Here is a 23,546-nt window from a genome sequence, read left to right as displayed (position 1 = left end):
GTAGCTTAGGGCCTCATCAAACCTAAATCCAGCCCTGCACATTGCCGCCGCCACGCCACAATAATTTTGGGAACTGTAGTTTTCCAGGGTGCTGAAAAAGGCCATTCTGTGAGGGGTAATGTTAAGTTGTGGGTGAACGTATTAGACGACACAGCAATTTTTCAAACAGCTCTTGTTTATTCTGGCCAGAACAGAACTGAAGGGTTCAGCCAGCTCCAGTGGAGCTCCAGTACAACGTAACTGTAACAACTTTCTGTAACTATCCAATCACTGAACTTCACTTTCAATCCCTTATTTGCATATGCGGACCTGAGTGAAAACTATCTACAGTATCCCCCTGCTGGCCCAGGGTGAGAACTTCAGTACATAACAGGTAAACTAAAATCCTCTTCCAAAGCCCTCTAAGTTGGTGGCCTTCACTTCTGCCTGTGGCAGAGAGTTCCATAGTATTAACTATGTGCTGTGTGAAAAAGTACTTTTTCTCTGTCTTGAATTTCCTAAGCTTCCTCCTCATTGAATGTCCAGGATCTCTACTGTTAGGAGAGATGGAGAAAGACTTTTATATCCTTTTCTTTCTTTTCTAAAAATATTTTTTATTAAAGCTTTCTTAGCTTACAAAAATTCGCGCATTGTCTCTCTTTTTTTCAAGTTACGTTTTCTACAGATCAGCTACATTTGTTGTGAGACACTTAGTATTGCATGCAGTACAGTATTAGGTTGGGAAGGAAAAGGGGACGGTGCGGGGATGATGCAGGGGGGTGGGGCGGCAATGCTTCTATTTTTCTACTTAGTGTACGGGTGGGGTTTGGTGTCAGCGTCACTTGTGAACAGTATCCTTTTCGAGGCCGCAAACCGTATTCCACATGCAATGACGCCATGGATTAGCATAAGGGTTTTGTGATCTCGGCAGGAGGAGCTCCACCTCCTCGCCCTTCTGCCCAGGCGCGCCCCCTCCCCACCCACCATTAAGCCGGGCCTCGCCTACACCCTTCTCGCTCGCGGCCCCCGTTTCCATAGCAACGGCCCAACATGGCCGCCACGTCGACGTCGTGACGCTACGGCCAAGTGCGACCGGGTCTGTCAGCGGCGGCGTTAGCTGCGGTCCCTCTTCTTGTCTGGGTCGGCTCGGCCTGCCTTCGCTGCCGCCATGCTGGTGCCCGTCTTCACGCTCAAGCTGAACCACAAGATCCTGCCGCGCATGGTGGCGGTGGGCAAGTACGACGGCACCCACCCATGTCTGACGGCGGCCACGCAGGCCGGCAAGGTAACGCGAGGACCTGCGCCCCCCGCCTGGTGGGTGGTGCGGGCTGCGGGGCTTGACTTCCCCCGGCCGAGGCTCCTCTGCCTGCTCCTCCGTTTCGGATGGCCCTTTTCCTTTGGAAAGCCTGTGAAGTGGGCGCATATTCTGCAAAAACGCCCCCCTCCCCCCGGCTGTTTCACAGAAGAAAATGCAAAGCGTGTACTTGATATATATAGGTATCCTGTGTGTGCAGTTTCGAGGAATGCAAGGCAGAATGCAATTCCTCCCTTATATTTTCCTCCTGCAACAACCCTGTGAGGTGGCCGTGGGCAGGACTTGGGCTAGAGGCAGAAGTCATGAGCCTCACGCAGCAGGATGAGCAAGAGAATCCCAAATGCAGCAGGGCTGGCTTATCCGTTTTCAGGTGTGGGGGTAGCTTTAAGGTCATGGAATTTAGAGTCTCTGGGCCTCCAGGCAAGTGTTTATTAAGGGATCAGTGCTCCTTAAGCAGTCTTATGTGAGTCAGACCTTTTGTGTCCGTCTAACTCAGTCTTGTATCTGCTGAGTGGCAATCACTCTCAGTTTCGGGCAGAAGTGTTCCTTTTCCCTACCTATAGATGCCTGGGGTTGAATCTGGGCGCATGCAAAAAATTGCATGCATGTCAGATAGATGTTTTACCACTGAATTATGTTCCTTCCCAAAACATCCTTGTCATTCCCCCCTCCCCTGCAACCCTCAAATTATTTTGGGTTTATCCTTTCTGAACAAAATCCAGTAAGGAAAAAAGACCTGTTGCCAGCATCCCATTTGTAATTCTCAACAACCTGTTGTATGCTATTACGCCCCTGTTCTGGAAGTGCTGTGAAATCACTAACAGCAGTCTCTGCCAGTGATCAGCATGCCAAGTGAGAGAATTGAAACTGCTTCTCCCCAGTCTTAGACCAGCACTGTATAACCACTACTCTACAGTGCCTTGACATCATCCCATAGATCACTTAGGAATGCCATCTCTTTTAACTGCTACACGTTGTCAAAGTCTCCCTGGTGCTGCTGTTTTTAAATACTCAGCTATCACCTGTGTGGCCCTGATTTAGAAACCAATGAGATCTTATGTTGTTTAGGTTAAAGATGCATCCCCAAAACATAATTGCCAAGCACTTCAAAATGCACCTTAGCAGCTGTAATTTGCCAAATGTGTTAAGGCTATGTACTATTGTGCCTTGGTGTTCATGTACATTCATTTACAGAGATGTATGCTAGAGGCTGTGATCTTTCAGATATTGCTGAACTATAGCTTCCATCCCAAACCACTGACCACTCTGCTTGAGACTGATGGAGTCTTAACAGCATCTGGAGGACCACGTGTTCCCTATCCCTGCCCCAGAGATGCTAGGAAGGGAGTTCAGTTTTGAAGAAGGAACTTTCTATTGGGGTTATTTCTGTCCCCAATGAAGTGACTCTATAAGGTGTGGGTCTGAGCACATTTAGAGTGCCTTATTTTTGCCATTCACTAATGATGTCTGTAAGCTGTTTCCAGGTATGTCTCTGAATGCCACTTGCTGGGGAATAACAGCTGGAGAGCGCTATTGCATCATTTCCGTGCATGTGGGCTTCCCATCAGTGTATCTGCTTGGCATTTGTGGGAAACAGAATGTTGGACTAGACAGGCCTTTGGTCTGATTCAGAGGGGCTCTTCTTGCATCATGAAAAAACAACACCATTGTTTACTGTTTTCAAATTTCTGTCTCCCCACCTCCAGGTTTTTATTCACAATCCTCATGCACGTGGACAGCGTATTGGTGCAAACCGTTTAGTGCCCAGTACCCAGGATGCTGATATTTCTCTTCTGAACATTAATGAGGCAGTCAGCTGTTTAACTGCAGGACAGCTGAACCCCGACCTTGGCTGCGATTCCCTTCTCATTGGCACACGGACCAGTTTGTTGGCATATGATGTGCACAACAATGCTGACTTGTTTTATGCAGGGGTAAGTTAATTCCTCTTGTTTGTCCTTTCCCTCCCTGCCCTCCCACCCTCAGTGTTTAAGCAGTTTGAATACTTGAATTTATTCATAGAATGCAGTGGGACTGGACCAGTGTTTTTCAAACTTAATCAGTCTTTGGGCCACACTTTGCACATTGACTTGTATGCTGAGAAACTCCAACTTGTTGCACAGACTGTGGAGACATTGTTTAAGGCAGGAGTAAGGAATTTCAGTCCCAGAGGCCAGTTGTGACCCTCCAGCCCTCAAGACTCTCTCAAGGTCACACTCTTAACTAGTCCTGAGCTGCTCCTTTAAGTATTTTTGGCTGGAATGTGTTATTGAACCTTTACAATGCCTCTTGATTGCCTGGATGGAGGAAGGTGTGTGTAGAAGCCTCTTGTGTGGCTGGGATGTTGCCTACAGTACAAAGGTAAGAGTTGTACCTCTTCCTCTGCCTGCTTCTTGCCTTTTGCTCTGCCCACCACTAGTACGTGGTCCACAGAAATGTTCCCCTACCATTGATCTAAGGCATACATTCAAAGAAAACACTAGCCAGGTCTTTTCGGCCTCACTGCTGCTCTGTGTGAACTGAGCGCAAACCCAACACATCCAGTACACTCCCTGTAGTTGTACATTGAAAAGTAATATTAGTCGCTATGGGCATAAGGTTTTCAGGGAAGCATGTCCACTATTACTGATTGTCTGTCTGAGGAACCCTCTAAAAACTTCAAAGGGATCCCAGGAATCCTCTGAAACACAGTTTGATTGGGATTGCTGTGCTGTCTCTCGAGTCAGAGAGTTTAAGCCCAAGAACATGGGCATGACATGGTCACTCACAGTCACTCTTAAGGCTGCGGTACCTAAAGATTCCCTTTTTACCATGTATCATTTAATATAACATAGATTTTACTGTTTTCTTTTGAAACCTGAAATTGCCTGGTTCTGAACATTCTCGTTTACATAATATGCTTCTCTGTGCATTGTCTGCAGAGGGGGCAGAGTTACTATATTTCTATATTTTTTCTTTGAAGGTACCTGATGGAGCAAACACGATAGTGCTTGGAACCTTAGGAGATATTTCCTCACCTCTTGCTATTATTGGTGGGAACTGTTCCTTGCAAGGCTTTAATCATGAAGGAAAAGACCTTTTCTGGACGGTGAGGGCAATTTTATATTTTTGGTATTGGACAATATTTATTTTTCACTTAATGCAACACAGCATCCAGTGTGGCCAAACCAGTCACACTACCCTAAAACCGCCTCTGGTGGAACTGAAGGCGCCTCTGAGGGGGAGTGGCCTTAGCCCATCTCAGCCCAGTCAGTAAGAGAACCTGGGCACGGAGATGGCAGCTCCTTTCCATTAGCGGCCTTCTTTTCCAGCCCATTGGGGCTTTTCACCAGCCTCTCCCCCCAAGTCGCTCACTCTCCCTTGTTATGCATCTTAGCTACTTTCACCTGGCCAAGTAGAGCAGGGGTCAGCAAACTTTTTCAGCAGGGGGCTGGTACACTGTGCCTCAGACCTTGGGAGGGGGGGCCAGCCTATAGTCTGAAAATAATAAATGAATGAATTCCTATGCACCACAAATAACCCAGAGATGCATTTTAAATAAAAGGACACATTATACTCATGTAAAAACACGCTGATTCCTGAACCGTCCACAGATCCGTCCCCCGGGCCTTAGTTTGCCTACCCATGAAGTAGAGACACTGACAGTGGGCTCTTTATACTCTCTCCACCCCCTCCCAAGAATAGCTACTGGAGACTATTGGAAACTTCACCATGCATCTTAGTGCTCATGAAAATTAGCTGTCTGAAATGTTGAAGAGGGGAACCTTCACAGAGTCTCTCTGGCTGTTAATCTGTGTGTATGTGTGGGGGGGGGAAAGAAGGGGTTTGTGGAGATTAAATACCTCTTTTGTCTGTATCTTGGAGTGTCTAGCTGTGTATAATAAAGGGAAGCTCTGCCTATAGCCCTTTTGGGGAGGAAGACTTTGCCTATGCAGTGGTACCTCGGGTTAAGAACTTAATTAGTTCTGGAGGTCTGTTCTTAACCTGAAACTGTTCTTAACCTGAAGCACCACTTTAGCTAATGGGGCCTCCCGCTGCTGCTGTACCGCTGCTGTGCATTTTCTGTTCTCATCCTGAAGCAAAGTTCTTAACCCGAGGTACTATTTCTGGGTTAGCGGAGTCTGTAAGCTGAAGCATCTGTAACCCGAGGTACCACTGTACTTGTACTAGGCAGAGACACTGTTGCTGGATGTTCAACCCTTACTCGGTCCAAGATACTAGCTATCAGCATTTAAAATGTTCTGTTAATACAATAATTAGTGTGAGGCTAAATAAGTAGAGACACTGCCATTTTAAATTTTTTGATTATAGGTCACTGGTGACAATGTTCGCTCACTGGCACTGTGTGACTTTGATGGTGATGGAAAGAAAGAGGTAAGTGGTTTTGTTGTGTGTGTGTGTTGCAGGAACTTGCTATTATCTTTTCTTGAAGTAGCAGATTTTGCATCCATGGCCCTTGCTTTATGTGACCTGCTGAGGCGCCCCTAGTGGGAATGTTTTGAACTGTGTGTCTCAACAACTTTCCCAGCCTATCCCCTTCCCAGGGCAGGAATGCAAGCAGACTTGCTGGAAGAGCCATGCGTGTGAGGGCAGAGCACCCCACTGATCTCTCCCTAGGCAAAGGGAGTGTATCCTTGTAATCTAAAGCCACATTTTTTCATGCACTAAGTTATACTTATTCCTTTGCTGTGCAGTTTGGTAGTTAGAACTGACATTCCTGATCTGACATGTATTTTAATAATTGGTTGTAATACTTAAGGTTCAGGGTCTCAGTGATGAACTCTTTCCAGAAATTGGTTCCCTAAATACCTTAGGGTCTGGTCATGAGTTACTTTGCACTGCACTTTCATTCATGGATGTAATGAACCTCATGTTGAGCTGACCACTTCCAGAAGTTGCTGCAGCCAAGATCAGGGATATATTTCAGAGCCTAAGTGTTTTAAGAAGTTGCTGAAGCTATGATCTAGAAGATACCAGCTCACATATTACATTAGCCATGTGAGTAGACAGTCCTTTTGAGTAAAATAGAGTAAAAATGTGAGTAAAATGAGGTAGCACACACAGGCTCTTAAAGTTGCAGAGAAAATGGGCTCAGATTTCTAGACTTGGGTTTCTAAGACTGGGTTGGTTTGCCAGGGAGACTGGTTCTTGTGGGCATGTGATACCATGTATTAAATGTTTGTTGTTCTTTTTTTTTTTTGTTTGTTTAGCTGCTCGTTGGATCTGAGGATTTTGACATTAGGGTTTTTAAAGAAGATGAGATTATGGCAGAAATGTCAGAGACTGAGGTAAAGGGAAACAGTAAATTGGGAAAAAAATGTGCCAAAGGATTTAATATGAATAGGAAGATAAGAGAAATATGTCAATGTGGTATTACAAGATGGCCACACAATTTTTGACTCTAGAACAGTTTCTTCCAACAGATGAGAAGTGTTTTAAGATTCTTATTTTATTTATTACTTCCATGGTAATCATTCCTGCCTCAACAGGCTCCTTTGATGCTAGCTCCTTCAGGTAGTTGCTTTGCCTGAGGTCTTATTTGAGGAAAGTAATAAGGGATTTGGGATGGAAATTCCCATCATTACTTCGATTGGTTCCCTCTCCCAAGGCTGGTAACAAAGTGGCAAACTTGCCTGATCTGAGCAGGTATTACTTTGAGAGCTTAGATATGTAGCTTTCATCCTAGGAAGACATTGCGCTACAAAGTGGCTTGGTACAATCTTGTCCTTTTTGGGGGAAGATTCATGTCTCTGTTCTTCTCACACCCCTTCCCCCAGGCAAGTCATTGCATCTCACTTGGTAATCAGGATGGAGCTAGGGGCTGGATTTGATCCTGGATTTGACCACTGGCAGCTGATCCTTATTCAATATGCCTTTTCTTTCAGAAGCAGCTCAAGTGGGTTGGCCCTCACCTGGGAGTCTGACTCAGATGCTTCTAATACAACTGCTTTCGGTCAATTTAAAATGGGGATTGAAAAAAAGTACAAACTCAGCAGAGTACAAAATGGGTGGGCCACTTGCAGGTCCTGGTCTAGTTTCAAGAGCTGCAAGCCATCAAACTTATGGCAAGAGCAGTCTGTCTCTTCCCCAGCAGCCAACTAGGCAGGGAAAAAGATGGAGGGAAGATTGAGGGAAAGGGAGGAGGAGGAGGGGAGAGAGCGGGTGAGGAATGGAATGTCCCTGTCCACTTTTGGCTTGGGCCCTGCATACAGTTGGCATATGGCCTCCAACAGATTACATGGGGAGAAGCTGTGGATCTGTGGTAGAGCAACTGCTTTCCAAATAGAAGGTCCCAGATTTGATTCCTGGCATCTCCAGGTAGTGATGGGAATGTCCCCTGCCTGAAATCCTGCAGAGCTTCTGTCAGTCAGTGTAGACAACACTGAGCTAGGTGGACCCAGGGGTTTGACTCAGTATATGTTCCTACCTCTCAGGGCCTGACAGGAAAAGAAAAGCTTGCCCACCCTGGCAGAATTAGCCTCAGCAGAATGCATTTTGAATGCACTTTTGGCATTTGTAAACTGAATCTTGCTGTGATAGGCTTGTTGAAACAGCATAGTTAATGAATGTGAATAGCGCCAATATCCTACAAATTTAGCTGAAGGGTATCTGCTTGATAGAAGTGGTTTGGCTTTTCCAACTATTTACTGTTTTGCTGTAGCAGGTGTTGCTAAACTGTTCCCTTCCTTTCCCAGACGGTTACTGCTCTAACCCCGATGTGCAGCAGTCATTTTGGCTATGCCCTTTCTAATGGAACAGTTGGCATTTATAATCGGACAGCCCGCTACTGGAGAATTAAAGTTAGTATGATCACACTGAAAACAAGAAGGGGTAAAGTCAGAAATGGGGGGGGGGGGCATTTGGGGGCATCCAGTTGCAATGAATGAATGCTATTGAGGCCTGCTTGTCAAGTTCATCATGAAAATGTTATGTTGGATTATAACATTTTTATTACAATCAAGTGGTATATAAATCTTGTGAAGTAACTAAACAAACCATCTAGCTTATACACATTAATAGTTTAGCTTTGCATATCTGTTAGTGTAACCACATCAGTTCTGACTTACCCCACAGGGTTGCAGCGGGGATGACTGAAATGATGCTTATGGAGCACTTGAACCCTTGAGAAGTGCTATATAATTTATCAGTGCATTTGTATAGTCCTTTCTGAATGTTCAAGGCACTTCATATATGTTACCTCAGTCATCCATGCATCAACTCTGTTGGGCAGGATAGTAGCACTCTGTCTGGTTGGGGAGGAGAGTGTATGTGTGCTGCTTGTCTGGAGCTACCCGGTGATCTTGTGGTAGTTGGCAAAATTTGAACCTAGGATTTCTCTTGGCCTTGGCTGCTATGCTACATTAGCCTCTCCCCACCATTAGATGTGTGAAAAGCTTAAAGTTAGTTCCAGGAAATTGCTTGACTTTAATAGTTTTATTTTCCCCTCCCTCCAGTCTAAAAATCAGGCAATGAGTATACATGCATATGATATCAACTCTGACGGGGTGTGTGAGCTGATCACTGGCTGGTCCAGCGGGAAGGTGAGCTTATGCAACGGTTGTCATTTATGCAATTCTCCCTCCCTTTTACGAGTATGATACTTCTTTCCAGCTAAATGTCACCAGGCCTTATCCAGAGACCACTACAAGATACTGCTGGCATTGTTTGGAATTTTGCAGCTAGATAAATCATCTCCTGCAGTTAGAATATGTAGTAGGCAAATCTTCATAGAATTTTTTAATGGATTTTTTTCTTTTGGCTGCTTCCCCCCTACAAAAAAAGTGACTATCTTTTGTTAAAGATTATGAAAAGGAAAGTTGTTGAAATACATATGCAGAAGGGCAAATGACCCTCAGGAGTGATTTTGATGTGAACTGATTGAAATTTTGTACACCTAGAAACCCTGTAAAATATGTAGTCTTGAACAGAAATTTCCCATTTAAAAAAAGCCTTTCCTCTATAACAATGTGAATTCGAGGTTTTTAAAAATACATTAAAACTTGGGATTCTCAGGCTCTTTGTTACAAGCAATGTTTTGTGGCAGTCATGCAGCCTTGATATTAATAATTTTAGGCTCCAGTCCTAAGCCTTATGAACATCTCCCTGGAAGTAAGCCTCATTTATACCTGGTAGGACTTAGTTCTGGATAGAATTAACATGGTTAATTCACCCCCTCATTTTCTTTTAATGCTGACTTGGGGAATGCTTTGTGTTACAGGTTGATGCACGTAGTGACAGAACTGGAGAGGTCATCTTCAAGGATAATTTTGCTTCCTCAATTGCAGGAATTGTGCAGGGTGATTATCGAAAGGATGGCAATACAGAGTTAATCTGCTGTTCTGTTGATGGTGAAGGTAAGAGCATCAATCCCCTTTGCAGGTTTAAGGCCTTTTGTCCAATATGAGTTGAACTGTGTGATTGTTTGTATTAAGTTAGAAATGTTTTGTTGCTCCCAGAGCAACCAGATATGTTGTCTAGCCTGCCAAAACCGGCTTTCTAAGTCTTAGGGTATACAGAGGACTTGGGATGAAATTGGATAGAATTTACACTGGATCTTGCAACATGCAGCTGTTTCATGCAAGCACTCATCCCTGTGTTTTCTGTGAGTCCTTGTGGAACATTGGTGCATAGCTGCAAGTTGTATGCTTTAGCACGTTGAGAAAAAAACCCCCCACAAGTTGGATGCACTTGCACTTAGCTCCCATTGAAATCAATGGGACAGATTAACTCACCATTAACTTTCCTGTGGGAACTAAATTCAGCTAACAGTCTGGTTGTGTTTATGCAGGCAAACATTCTACATAGATACTTGGGGATAGCAAGCAGTTGTATGTTATTTACTTTGATTCTGCTCTTTAACTGGAGTCTCTCACTTTCTGCATGTGTGGGAGGGAGGCCTTGGACCAGGACTTGTCATACTGCAGAGTGATTGTGGCAGTGGGCAGGAAGTTAATGGGTTGGAAATGAAGTCTGCAGCCTGCTACCTTTTTGGGACAGGGGTTTCCTTTATGATGGTGTTCTTTGGACTGATAAATTGACTTCCATGAAGTCTGTGCTTCAAAAGGAGTTGTTTTAGTTTTCCTTTTTTTCTAATGAGTTGTTCTTGTGTAGTGACAACTTTTCTCTGTCAAGAACCCCTCTAGGTGGCCCGGCAAATATTTTTGCTTTCCTTTTGTGCAGTGCGAGGCTACCTGCCAGCTAGTCAAGAGATGAAGGGGAAACTGATGGACACCAGTGTGGACCAGGACCTGATTCGAGAGCTTAGTCAAAAGAAGCAAAATCTCCTGCTTGAGTTAAGAAATTATGAAGAAAACACAAAGGTATTACTGAGTGAGTGGGAGGGTCTGATTCTGATCTCAGTTCAGAGTAAAACCTGAATATTCCTAGCACAAGCAGTTGGGTACAACTTAAGACTTAAAAGAGAACCGACTAATCATCTACTGTATTCCAACATTAGAGATGACCCTGCCTCTTACTTTATTTAGACGGTCTTCCTGTTTTGTAGAGAGGGAGTGGAGAATGAGTGATAAAACATGTAGAACAACTGATTAAATTTAGCTGATCAGGGAGGTGAATTAAGACCTCACAAGTCCAGTGCTAAACTGGGGTTTATAAGCAGTTTAAACTTGACCTACCATTTCAGTGCAGAGTAACACATGGTCATATGTTTGGACAGAAACAAATCACAAACCCTCATTTGCACATAAGGTTAAACTAGTGCTGTGGTTTGTTGTCTCCCCACAAAATGGAGCAGGGTGGGCACAATTTGAGCAGCACATGTTGTTCTGGGTAACCTATTGTTTGTTTTTAACTGTGGCTTACCGCTACATGTGAACAGGGTTGTTGTCAACTAATAGAATGTTATCACTATTTTCTTAGAAAGTAAAAACCTGAATTTGATGATTACATAAACAAAACCTGCCATATTCTAGAAAATGCTCAGTGGCTCCCATAAATATTACAGAGCATTATTACAGGTCACGTGGAGGCCTTCCTCTCCACCTCAGATGCAGTGAACACTATGATAGTAGTCCTGCCTTCCACACACACTGGGAGACCTGTGTCCTTGTAATGGCTCTCATGTCCTTTTGCTTCATTCTTCCTCCTGAACTTTTCTGTGGTCTTTATTCAGAGATACTTCAGTTATAGTCAGGTCAGAAGAAGAAGTTAGTTTTTATGGCTTAATGGGGAGAGGAGATGACAGAAGAAGCTCTCTGCTGACAGCTGCAGAACAGGAGTGCTTTCTCCTAAAGGAGAGTTGGGGGAGTGTGGAGGAGAGAGAGAGGATATCACTGACTGCCTGGGTCTGGGCATTCTTGCTATTGCTGTCCAGTGACCACATGATGCACCTCATTATGTGCCAAGAAACAGGTGGCTGCTTTCACAAGGGTATTTGTGACTTCATGGAGTACAGTGGTCCCTTGGGATGCAAATGGGATCTGTTCCAGAGCCCCTTTCACATCCCGAAGCGAATGTAACCTGTGTCTGTGCGCGGGTCACATTTCAGCACTTCTGCGCATGACGTCATTTTGACGGTCTGCACATGCGCGCGCGACGAAGCATATTCATCCTGAGGTATGGCTGTATTTGTCTGCAGTCAGATAAACAGGTGGTCAATTGACCAGTATTCCAACACCAAAAAGAAATGTGGAATTTCTGGCCATCTAAACAAGGGTTGTTGATGCAGAACAGCAGATCAGAGGCAGCAACTTTTGGTAGTATTGACTGGGTTTACATTTCCTGGGTTCACATTTCCCTTGGGGAACTTCAGAGGGCAGCTTTAATAACCATCCAACCCTGATGTCAGAGCTATATGCCTCAGTAAATGAAATAGAAGCATAGCTAAAATATTCTGTGAATACTAATGAAAGCTGTTGCAATTCAATGCCTTTCCAGGACACGTAATCCAGTTTTGGATGTGTTTTGTTTAATCACTTCTGAAATTACACTCGCAAATAATCCAGCTTTTGAAATAGTTGAATTTGGAATCATGTTTTACAGCAAGTGGAACTAAACACCCAAGTGAATGAAATGGATGGACAAAGGGGTGTGATTCCTGCAAACACCCAGCTCCAAACAGCACTCTCGGTCAATCTGGGCTCAGATAGTGAATCTGCTCACGTTGAATTATGCATTTCCACGTCCAATGGTGAGAAAGGCTTAGTTCAAAAGCTTATTTCCATAGGTTAACCTATGCTTTCTAGCTCTTGTTTCAGCTCTTTCCAGTCCTGAGGTGCATATTTCCTTCTGTTTGGATCATTTCTCAGATTGGCATGCAGGAGGCCTCCATGATACATGGAAGAGCAGTTTCCCAGCCTTTAAGCTTTCTCAGCTATCCATGCATGGAATATACATATATTTGGGCTACTTGGTCTGAAGAATGCTCACTATTTTAAGCTTTAGCATTTTGCATTTGAAGATACAGGGTTCTAAACCTTATTACTCTGAACTACTCTTTGGCAAGAAGCAAGATTGTTTAGGAGGCATCCCACGTTGCAAAGATATATGTTTAGCGCTAGGTGGCATAAGGGACATATATGGCATAAAAGGCACAAGGCATAAGGCAAATATGCCATAAGGTAAAAGGCATAAATGGCAGAAGGCATAAGGCACAAGGCTTGGAATAGCCCTGCTTTTTTCTTTTCTCTGCAAATGTTTGGACAGCAGCACTCTAAAAAGGCAGAAGGTGACCCTGCTTCTCTTTTGGTTCCTTTTAATTGTTTCTGCCCTGTCCTAGAGAAGCTCTTTGGGCCTTGGGAGAGGAATGTTTAAAATCACTCAGCACTCTAAATAAATAGCTATTGCTGTCTTTCTGGTACTCACTGGAAAGTTTCAATGAATCTTAGATGCTGTGAATCGCACCCTGAAGGGGAGTGTGTTCATATGGTGTCTGTTTTATGAAGGTTAATAATATCTGGGTCATACACACCCTCATCACCTAAGCACTAGTATATTTATTGCAAGCCCAAAGATTGGAAGGTATTGGAGAAAGAAGAGAAAATAATTGGTAATTATGAAGGATTCCAATAACAGTGGCTCCTATTGTACTTTTATAGGATTCCTTCATAGTTGTCAGTTACTGTGTTGCTTTCATTGTCTTTAACTATGCAGCAGAGTTTGGCAGAATATGGTGCACCATTAAATCTACATTATAGTACCCTCTTCCCCCTTGCTTAATTTTCAAAGCCATGCCAAAGAAAAGCCACTAATTGGTCAGGTCTTTTCTCCCTTTTAAGACACAATCATCCGAGCGGTGCTGATCTTTGCTGAAGGAATATTTGAAGGTGAGAGTCATGTGATCCACCCTAGTCTTCAGAACCTCTCGAGCCGCATTAAAATTCCCCTCACCCCTCCCAAAGATGTTCCAGTGGAGCTGAACATCAAGGCCTTTGTCGGCTACAAGAATAGGTAAGGGTGATGCTGGCAGGTAGATACAAAAGAGGCTTTATCTAGCTGTGTGTGTGTTTGACACATTTGCTTGAGCTGCCTGTTCACTATCACTTTGATGGGGTGCAACTTCACTCATGCTCTCTGCTTAGGGAACAGTACAGTCTAAATCATGTGGGTTAATAGTCTTTGCTTAGTCCTTTGAGCCCACAAATACCAGCTTCAGCATTTTCAGTTTATCTGAATCTTTTAATGGGGAAGGTTTTGAACAATTATCAGTACAGAACTGGATTATGTATACTGGATCTGTTCATTCTTTTGGTGTTAAAGAAGTCAAAGCACCCTTTCCCCCTGCTGCAAAGTCATTCTCATGATCTTGTGGAATCTATTTGCTTGACAATTAGGATTCAAAGGAAGCTTTGGTCATGGCTACAGTAGTCTGAGAAGGCTTCTCTCCTGGACATCCTTGTGTCTATCTCTGCCTTGCCCCTTCATCTGTCTTGTCTTTTCCAAAATATTCTAAATTTGGTACCAATCCAAATGAAAGTTTCGGAAATAATGTGTGCATCAATAAAGTGCAGCACCCCGTCCCCCTTCATTTGGATGCTCTGCCATAACAATCTCATATGAGATACTGACTTATCAGCATCTTTAACACTGAAGCAAATTGCCTCTAATCCTACCTTGTTTGATAGAGAAGTCAGATCTGCGAGGTATAAAGCACTCTGTTCTGCTGCTGCTTTGCATTGCCTGGGTGTGGTTTGGGTTTTTAGTGCCAGGTATATACAATCCTGGCAGTACATGGAGGAAATGGACATAATGACACATTAGGAAGCAGTAAGGATTATAGAAGTTAGAATCAGTTTGGGGGCACATGGGGAGAAGGAAGGGATAATGAGTTGTAAAGAGCAAAACAGAATTCTCTCTTTGACCAGTGAGAACTCCTGCTTGCCTCAGAATCTTGAACACATACTCCCATCACCCCTTAAAATATATCTGTGTATCTCTGAGGTCTAGAAACTTGCTCTTTTTTAAGAAAAAAAAAGCTCAGGTTTCTAGGACTTTGATGCATATTAGAGACTTTAGCAATAGTTTCTATTAAATCATTACTCTCTATTCTACCTGGTCAACTTTGTTAAGTAGTTCGGTATACTTCTGTTGTAGAGTGCATGATTGGGCAGACTGTTGTGGATACTAACATGAAAGTGGATACTAGCATGAAAATGAATGTAACTTAGAATAAAAGAAAAATAAGCTGGAGCTCATCATTGTTTTCATTTGCAGGTCAACTTTTTGTGATGCTAGCCAGTGTAGGAACTGGGGCTTTGGAGAATTCTGTAGCAGGGATCATGAATTATTTAGGTGCATTTTTATGCCAGAAACCATGTGATACCAGTTGAGTCCTCTTGATTGTTCTGTTGGGTGTCTTTCCAGCATGCAATTCCATGTCTTTGAGCTGTCAAGGCAACTCCCTCGCTTCTCAATGTATATTCTGAGTAGTCCAGACTCTGCTCCTGGTCCTTTAAGTTTTGTACGATTCACAATCAGTGAGAGGGTGCAAACAGTAAGTCTTCAATTCTTTTCTCAACCCCGATGTAGTTAATACTTTAAATGTGTATTTATTAATTATTTTATTTCTTTTGTGAATCACTTCCCATCAGGCACCCCAAAGGGATTTACAGTAACATATATATAAAAATAGTTTCATATGTGGAGAGTTAAAACAGTTGCATATATAACATCAGTTTAAAAAACAATTATAAATATTAGAACACTTTGAAACAACAATAGCACATACATAAAATCAGTTCCAATCCAAGGCAGAGATTAACTGGGATATTTTTTTTTTAGAATCCCTGTTTGCATCACAGAGCTACAATTCCCAGTTGAACTCTGAGAATTTTAGCTCTGTGAGAGGAAAAAGGGTTATCTTAATAATTCTAAGCACCCTTACAGCTTCCAGAATCTTTGGTTTGAAGTGGTATCATAACGCTTTATATACATGGTGTGAATATCGTGTTCCTGGCATCTCAAGCTACATTTAGTTCTTGGGTAGCAGGGCTGGAAAAGATACAGTACCGAGCCCATGTAGACAATAGTCCAGTGGTGCTAGGCAGCTTCATATGTTCATATCTGTTGCTTAGTGCGATATGCAAATGTTATGAATTTAACCTTTTCTCTGGTTCTTTAAATGTCTTCCTGTTAATTTTGCCTCCTGTTTTGTGGCACTGGGAAAGAACCTGATTAGTAGGTGCTGATACTTTGCTGCGGGGGAAGAGAGAAAATAGCCTGTTTTATAAAAGAGGCAAAAAGGGGTGGCAGCAGATAGCAGCACTCTTGCCCATTGAGGATAATTTAAAAGAGAGAGGGGGGAGTGCCCAGGACACTGGTGTAGGTCAGATGCACACCTTGTAACACAAACCTGGTTGGAGATGTATCAGGGTGACCAGGTGCAGCTTTTGGGAGCAGGAATACAAAGCAGTCTAGGTAGGTCAGGCTGAGAGCTGAAACCTGGTATCATAATCTCATTCCTAGCATCACCCCAGAGGTATAAGGCAGTCTGGAGGAGCAGGTGATTGTTGCCACCATTGCGGCAATGCTGCCTAAATTGCAAGATTTTCATCGGGAGCTTCCTGTCATTGACCTGCAGGACTTGGAGCAGGTTATTAGATAAACATGAAATATCTAGTCTGAGTGTGGCACTTGGTAGCCAGTGGTGAGAGAGTGCAAGGAGCTGGTCCTGGATCCATTGATCCTGGTGCCACATCTGCCACTGATGCTCCTCTCATCAACATAAAAGGAGCCATTGTTCCTCTTGCTCCTCTCCCTTTTCCAGCAGCCCCACCCACTCTATGAACCCTCATTAGGAGCTAAGGCTCCCTTCCACTGTATCCAGAGCACAACGTAATCTGTGAAAAAGGCCAGGCATTGATGGTGTTGGTAGGGGCAATACTGCCTGGATCCTTACTGATGCCTTGGATAGGTAAAATGCTTGCGTTTCCTGATATTCTCTCTGTTTAGAATGAATGCAGCTGCATGTTCTGCCTTAGGCTGGCATTCACAGGACATGGAAAGCTGCACATCCTGGCTCCTTGTGCCAGGCGTGGTGTATACGTACCACATCAAAAGAGCTTTGAAGCCTTTGTAGATTACTCATGCTGTGAATTTATGTTTCCAAGGTCATCATGTGGCTGAAACAAAATTTCCTGTTACCAGAGGACATGGCGATCCACAGTGAATCCTTTGAAGTCTGTTTTACCTCCCTGCGTGACGCGGGGCAGCTGTGCATCCAAATGAAGCCCAGTGGGGAGGTAACATTTTGCTTTGTGGTGTTGCAATTAGTCTTGTAAATAGGCACTGGCTTGGTCTTGGGGCAATGCAAAATCTCACCTAAGGTGCCCAAGCAGGGAAATGTTAGTTAAAGCAAATATAGCTCTTTTCTTTTTTCTTTTGTGTACCACAAATGACTAGTAGGCTAGTAAAAACATTTTTTGTTAATTACTTTGGTGGACTTACTTGCAGAGGAAGGGAAATTCTGCCCTCCCCCAAAAGATTTTCTGCCATACTGCATTATTGGAACTATGTGGCAAGATTCTCAGGTGAGCACCGGAGTTGTGACAGAGAACGTGATGGGGAGAACTGCTCAAATGGGCCAGGCAGTGGCTTTCTGCTGCCTCTTCATCTATTTGGTGTTGATTCTTAAGTATTGTGTTGGAAGCCTCACAGTGGACAACTAGACACTAAGAGATATAAGGGTTGAAGTGGACAAAGAGGTTTGTCCCAAACAAGGATGGTGCTTTCTGAGGGGTCCTCTTAATGAAAAGCTCTTTAACCACTGCATTTCTCCCTTCTCCCCTTTAAACTCTGCTGCTGTTACATGGGTCTGTCAATACTCTCCCATCCAATTGAATTCCTAGGGCTACACCAGCTCTCAGCAATGATGCAGTCTCAGGATCAAGAGAATCCACTTATCCCTAGTGTTGTGAAGTGTTTGAGTTGCATTCAGCATGGCACCAAGGCTCTGTTGGTGTGAGAATTTTTCCTTGTGCAACAGAATCAGCTCTCCAGAGCTGATTTTGGGACAGTATAGGGCAAGCAGCAGGGGGTAGTGGCAGAAGTCCTATTGTACTAACAGTAACCCTTGTGCTTGCAGAATTATTTATTTGCATACTATCCTTTGAAGCGCTGGAGAGTGGTTCAAATTTGACATGTCTCTTGTTCTTTTTCTGGTATGTTAGATCTCCATTAACACCGACAACATTGACTTGGCTGGTGACATTATTCAGTCGATGGCCTCCTTTTGGGCAATTGAAGACTTGCAGGTTGAAGCAGATTTCCCAGCATATTTTGAAGAGATGCGAAAGGCCCTAGTTGTCGTAAGTGAGAAAGAGTTTTCAAATGCTGCTGAGGGATACAATACGCTGGAAATAAGCTTACACGAGTTGGAATGGATAGGAACTAAGCACATCCTTGGTTTCAGTGGGCCTTGTACAAGGGATGTTTTTGAGGAATTGCATACAGAATATGTTGTTTATCCTTTTGCCTAAAACTGGGGGATCTGAAATGGGGAACTGGTCTATCTAGATAGTAGCTGAAACAGCACCATGCTCTAGTTTTCCCCACTGTTTGGGAATCGGCTGCTTCTCTCACAGTAGCCAGGCTATTCAGATCCATGCCTTCTGTTTGGAGAGTTTCTAATTTGAGACCTGCTTTTAACAAGAGAACATGTTTCTAACATAGTTGAGGAACCTCTGGCTTGTCAGCTCATGGGGCCATTTTCCCCAACCCATTCCCACTTGCCCATCAGCTGACATCACTCATGATGCCAACTGGTGGGTGCTAGGGTTGGTTTAAATCCTGCACTTGCTGTGTGTTCCTGTTCCCAGCAGTGAATAGCAGCATGCAGCCAAACAGAACAAAATTTCACTTCTGCTCATCAGCAGATCCCACGCAAACCTCTTCCAGAATCAGGAAGGGATTTGCAGAGTTTATTTCCTGGTGTTTTCACAGGGTATTTTTACCCTTGATTTAGCAGGGGTTCCATAGAAACCGCTGCTAAAGGAAGGGGACCTTCCCTTTTAGCTGTGCCTTGTAGGGGGCTTTGAAGTCCCAACTTCAGGACTTTGCCCATGACATCATTCTGAAGCCATATGATTGATCTGGGTGACCTGTTTAATCTGACCTGTGGAACCAAAAAGGTTCCCCACCCCGTTTAAACAGCTTCAATTACAGGCTGCATTACACAAAAGAGTGTGAAAGCCTTTTTCTGTCATTATGGTAACTTGGGCTGGACTGGGAGCTTAATGACCTTGGGTGCCAGACAATGGGGTAGAAGTACATCAGCCCTCTGAAATCTCAGGGAGGGCCCCTGTCCTCTTACCTGTCCTGAGGAGGGAACTAGCCCTCTGGCCAAATGTCTTTGAGAGCTCCAACATCATGGGTGTTGAGAATCTGTTTGGCTTCTAGATCTTGACCAATGCCCTAGTAGAGTGTCCCTGCAGCCTAAGACAATTTTTGCCTGTTACTGCAAAAACCATTTGAATCTTTTGAGTCTACCTGATGTGTACCTTGGTTGCCCTAACATGTGACTGATGCTCCTTCGTAGGTGGATAATTCTCACACATTCTCTCAGAAGCTCACAGCTGACATGGCGGAGCACTCCAATCTCATCCGCAGCATGTTGGTTCGAGCAGAAGATTCACGCCTCATGGGAGACATGTAAGTTGGCTTTGTGTCATTTCCCCTGCATTAATATTTCTGACTAGCTATTGTTTTTCTGGCTCCAGGGTGCACAGCCAATTTTTTTGACTGTAACTTGTTTAAACTGTTTTAAATACCTTATTGCTGCGAGCCACCCTGGGATTTTCTGGTGAAGGGCAGGTAATAAATCACATTATTATTTATTATTAATAATACTATGCAAACAATTCACTTATCTAATTCACAAAATATACTAAAGCAGTGTGCAAAATTTAAAACAACAGTCTTAATAAATGTAAGAAACAGGAGTGCTTTGAGTACCAAGCATTTTCCAGTGCTATTGGCTGCCCCACCTGCTTGTTTAGCTTCTTCAGAAAACACAAGAATTTCCTCTTCATGCAGCCTTGGCTCAAGTTTGCTTGTTCTGCTCCTTAGCAGACCCTTTATGTATGTCAGGCATCCACACCTATGCAAGGGGTAGGGTGATGACGTAGCTCTAAGCTATTAACTCCAGGAAGACTGAAGGTGCATACAGATCAAGTGGGCGGGAAGATTGAGGAGTCTTGAAATCTGCTGAGGTTTTTGGTACTGAAATTCCTAGGTCAGCAGAAGCTGCTCTTGAAGAGCATCCTGGCCAGTGTGAATAAATGGTTACTGTAACGCACACATCTCAAGAGCCAGGGCCCACTTTTAAATCAAACATGCATTTGGGAGCCCATTTTTTTATTATTTCATCATATATTTGTCATCTTAGTCAATTCCCTGTAACAACTGAATGGGACTGGTTCTGGGCAGAGACTGATTTCCAAGGCCTGTAAATTACACTCTTTGTGTTTATTCCCACAGGAAAAATATGAAGAAGCGATACAAAGACCTATATTATCTCAACAGGGATTTGCAGTCCCAGTACAATATTCGCTGCAGCAATCACGCAGAACTTCTCAATAACCTCAAGGCAGTAAACCAGGCTATCCAAAGAGCAGGACGCTTGCGCGGTATGTGCTTGAGAAGGGGTGGGGTGAACCAGCATTTTCCTTGTTCTCATGCCTTGCTTGCTGGAAAGGTGAAAAAATGAGGGTGTTTTCAGGCAATGGCTACTTTTCATCTCAGCTTGGCAAGCCACAGGTTTTGGAAGTGGATACTCAGTTGGGAAAATAGCCAAAGGTCCACCATCCTGCCCCACTACATGGCTTCTTTTCCAGAGATATATTTATTTGTAGTTCAGACAGACTTCAGACTTCTTCCAACAAAGAGATGTTCCCAAATTATGCAAAAGGGATGTGAAAAAGGATTAGAGAGTATGGGATGGCAGTTTGAAATACAGTGGAACCTTGGGTTACGTACCGTCTTCCTTACGAACGCGTCGGGTAATGAGCTCCGCTAACCTGGAAGTAGATGCTCCCGGTTGCGAACTTTGCCCTGGAATGTGAGCGGAAGTTGCGTGCTGGCGGGAGGCCCCATTAGTGAAAGCATGTTTCATGTTAAGAACAGTTTTGGGTTAGGAACGGACCTCCAGAACGAATTAAGTTTGTAACCGGAGGTATCACTGTATCTTGAAAGGATATAGAAAGGAAAAAGGTAGAGCAGCTACTCACCGGGATGCTTGAGGGAAGGGCATACTGGCATTTCCTTTCTACTGGCAATTAAATCTGTTTTAGTTTGTCATGCGGTAAGAGTAGGGAAATTTGCTGAACATTTTTTTTACAGAGCTTCTGTTTTGCAGTGAGGGTAACATTTTGGGAAGTGTGAAGTTGTTTCTCTGAAAGAACAGTGCTGTACTAGAAACAAAGCACTTGCAAAGAGAAGGATCTGGTTCCTTCTGGACATTACCTGTACCTGTGGTTCATCTTTCTTAAAGCAGCTGCAGTAGCCACCCTAAGACAGTTGAAAGGCAGAGGGCAATCTGCTCCTTCTGTTGCAAAGGTTAGGGGAAGATCTGATTTTGCTCCTCATACCATGCTACTGATCCCAGTGTCTTCTATATCTTCCCTCTTGGCAGAAGAATGATTGACATTGCTGTACATAGCACTATGAGGCAAATGTTGGGCTATCCCCTTTTCCCCGGCAGCTGAATGGGGTATGCTCTCTGCAAGGGTTAAACCATTGTGTATGTGTGGGAGGAGCATAGAATATAGCTGGTACAAAAAATTGTTATTGGCACAGTGTATTAGTCTAGTCCTGCAATACATCTGTCAGAGTTGGAAATGCTATGACACTGAAATGCGCCTTTACTCCATTTATTTTGTATGGAGTCATGAGGGTCTTTCCCCTTGCATTTAGGCAGGGCTTTGGTTTTCTGTTGCATGCTGTAAACCCCCTAATCCTTGGCCTCTTTTCTTCTGCATTACCAGTGGCCCTTTCCTAGCATCCTGGATTCCTCCTGTGGGGGGGGGGGGAGAGATACTGCCACACAAGTGCCGGTTCAGCATTCTTCCCAGATAGAATTGGTCAAAGAGGGCAGTTAGAATTTATAGAAAAATCATGAAGTAGCAAAATGGATGAGAGCAGGTATCTCTGAATACGCTGTCCCAGTTCTTTATAGGAAAATGTCAGTGGATGGACTCTGTTCTTGAACACATTTCAGCGGTACTGCAGAAGCTGGTTAACGAGATTCTTGAACTTGTTGCAGTCACTTTGCAATTTGAGAAAGAACTGAGTTTTTCAGGTGCTAAAGAAAATACCTGATTTTATCAGGACTTAGGGCAAAATGGCAGTGTGATGATTGTTTCCCTTCATATGTCTTCATCCCTTTTGTAACAAGATCAAAGGACTTTGACTGTTACTAGGCCATACTGCAGAACAGAGCTTTGAGGAAATGGTGACTGCTGCATCAAAAATTATTATGTGCATTCAACCTACTCACATTATTCTTGTTTAAGGTTGCAGAGTTCATTATGTACTACCAAGTGCTTAGAACAGTCTTTAATTATTATTTTTCTTTCCATCCTGCAGTTGGTAGGCCCAAGACACAGGTGATTGCTGCATGCCGTGAGGCTATTAAGCACAACGACGTTAATGCACTCATCAAGATAATGCGTGTGGGAGTCACATCCTCTTTATTAAAGAAAAGATTGACAGAGACTGCAGTGGGATGATCGTTTTAAAAGGCAGTCAGCTCAGCGAGATGGGCAAAGTGGTGTAGCAGCTGACATATCACACACCCTGGAGCCTGCTTGGGTAAAGGAAGTCCAGCAGAATAGGATGCACATATAGTGCTCCTGTATAGAAATATTACTATAAAACTGTTAGCAGGAGCTGAAGTCTATAGTAGTGGGAAGAGAACAGAGAAACAACTGACTGTTCTATACTGTCAGAGAGGACCAAAGTCTGAAGAGGGAATGCTGGTTATTTATGAATCTTATATAGCCATGTATAGTATTTTTATTGATGAAAGCAATAGTATGTTGCAGCACTTAAGATCGGTAATCTTCAATAAAACAAACAGACCTCAAGCTCCCTCTTCTCTGTGCTCTTGAGATATTTGTGACCACTAAATATCATTAGTTGATATTCTTATGATACTTGAGCCCTTGTAAATGGCAAAAAAGGGAAGTACCGTATTTTTTGCTCCATTGGACGCAGTTTTTCCCCTCCAAAAATTGAGGGGAAATGTGTGTGCGTCCTATGGAGCGAATGCAGGCTTGTGCCATAGCCATGCGCAACCCCTCCGGCAGGGAGAGGTTGTGTGCAGCCTGTACGCTGCTCTTTGGGGCTGCGGGGGGGGGGGGGAGATTTTTTAAATTGATTTCCCCGTCTAAAAACTAGGTGCGCCCTATGGTGCGAAAAATACGGTATATTTGATTTTCATGTATAAAATCAAATATACCCTTTTTAAGGCCCCTATTCAGTCAAAAGGTGGGTTATATAATGAAATCCTAAAACTACAGCTTTTTATTGTGACCCTCTTGTTTTAAGTTGCTAGGACACATGTCCCTAAGCTCTTGTTTTAAAAATCACTCTTACCATGCCTGATGTAACAATTATGCATTGCCCTTCCATGCAACAGCCCACAACCCCTAAGCACTACAGCAGCAGAAACTGGCTGACCCTCTTCCCAGAAAAAAAAAAATGTTTTCTTGGGCTTCCATACAACAGTAACCACACTTGCCAAAAAGGATGACACAGTGGTAAGCAATGACAGGAGGGACACCTTGCCCCTCCCACC

The 23,546-nt window shown here is 43.6% G+C and overlaps 1 protein-coding gene across 1 annotated transcript; it reads left to right on the top strand.

Annotated features, from left to right (window-relative positions):
* The first annotated feature begins 945 nt into the window (after positions 1 to 945).
* Positions 946 to 22,833, top strand: BBS2 (Bardet-Biedl syndrome 2). Its single transcript, XM_083452648.1, has 17 exons — positions 946 to 1,264; positions 3,001 to 3,228; positions 4,257 to 4,382; positions 5,606 to 5,668; positions 6,505 to 6,582; positions 7,990 to 8,094; positions 8,749 to 8,835; positions 9,513 to 9,648; positions 10,475 to 10,614; positions 12,296 to 12,443; positions 13,531 to 13,702; positions 15,116 to 15,245; positions 16,861 to 16,992; positions 17,920 to 18,057; positions 19,287 to 19,399; positions 20,228 to 20,376; positions 22,334 to 22,833. The coding sequence occupies exons 1-17, from the start codon at positions 1,148 to 1,150 to the stop codon at positions 22,474 to 22,476; spliced, it is 2,205 nt and encodes a 734-aa protein (XP_083308774.1). The 5' UTR covers positions 946 to 1,147; the 3' UTR covers positions 22,477 to 22,833.
* The last annotated feature ends 713 nt before the right edge of the window (positions 22,834 to 23,546 follow it).

This window comes from Podarcis tiliguerta (genome assembly GCF_965153285.1).
Source record: "Podarcis tiliguerta genome assembly, chromosome: 8".
Taxonomy (NCBI): domain Eukaryota; kingdom Metazoa; phylum Chordata; class Lepidosauria; order Squamata; family Lacertidae; genus Podarcis; species Podarcis tiliguerta.
Note: the sequence above shows the minus strand (reverse complement) of the source record. Positions and strands in the feature narration are given on the sequence as shown.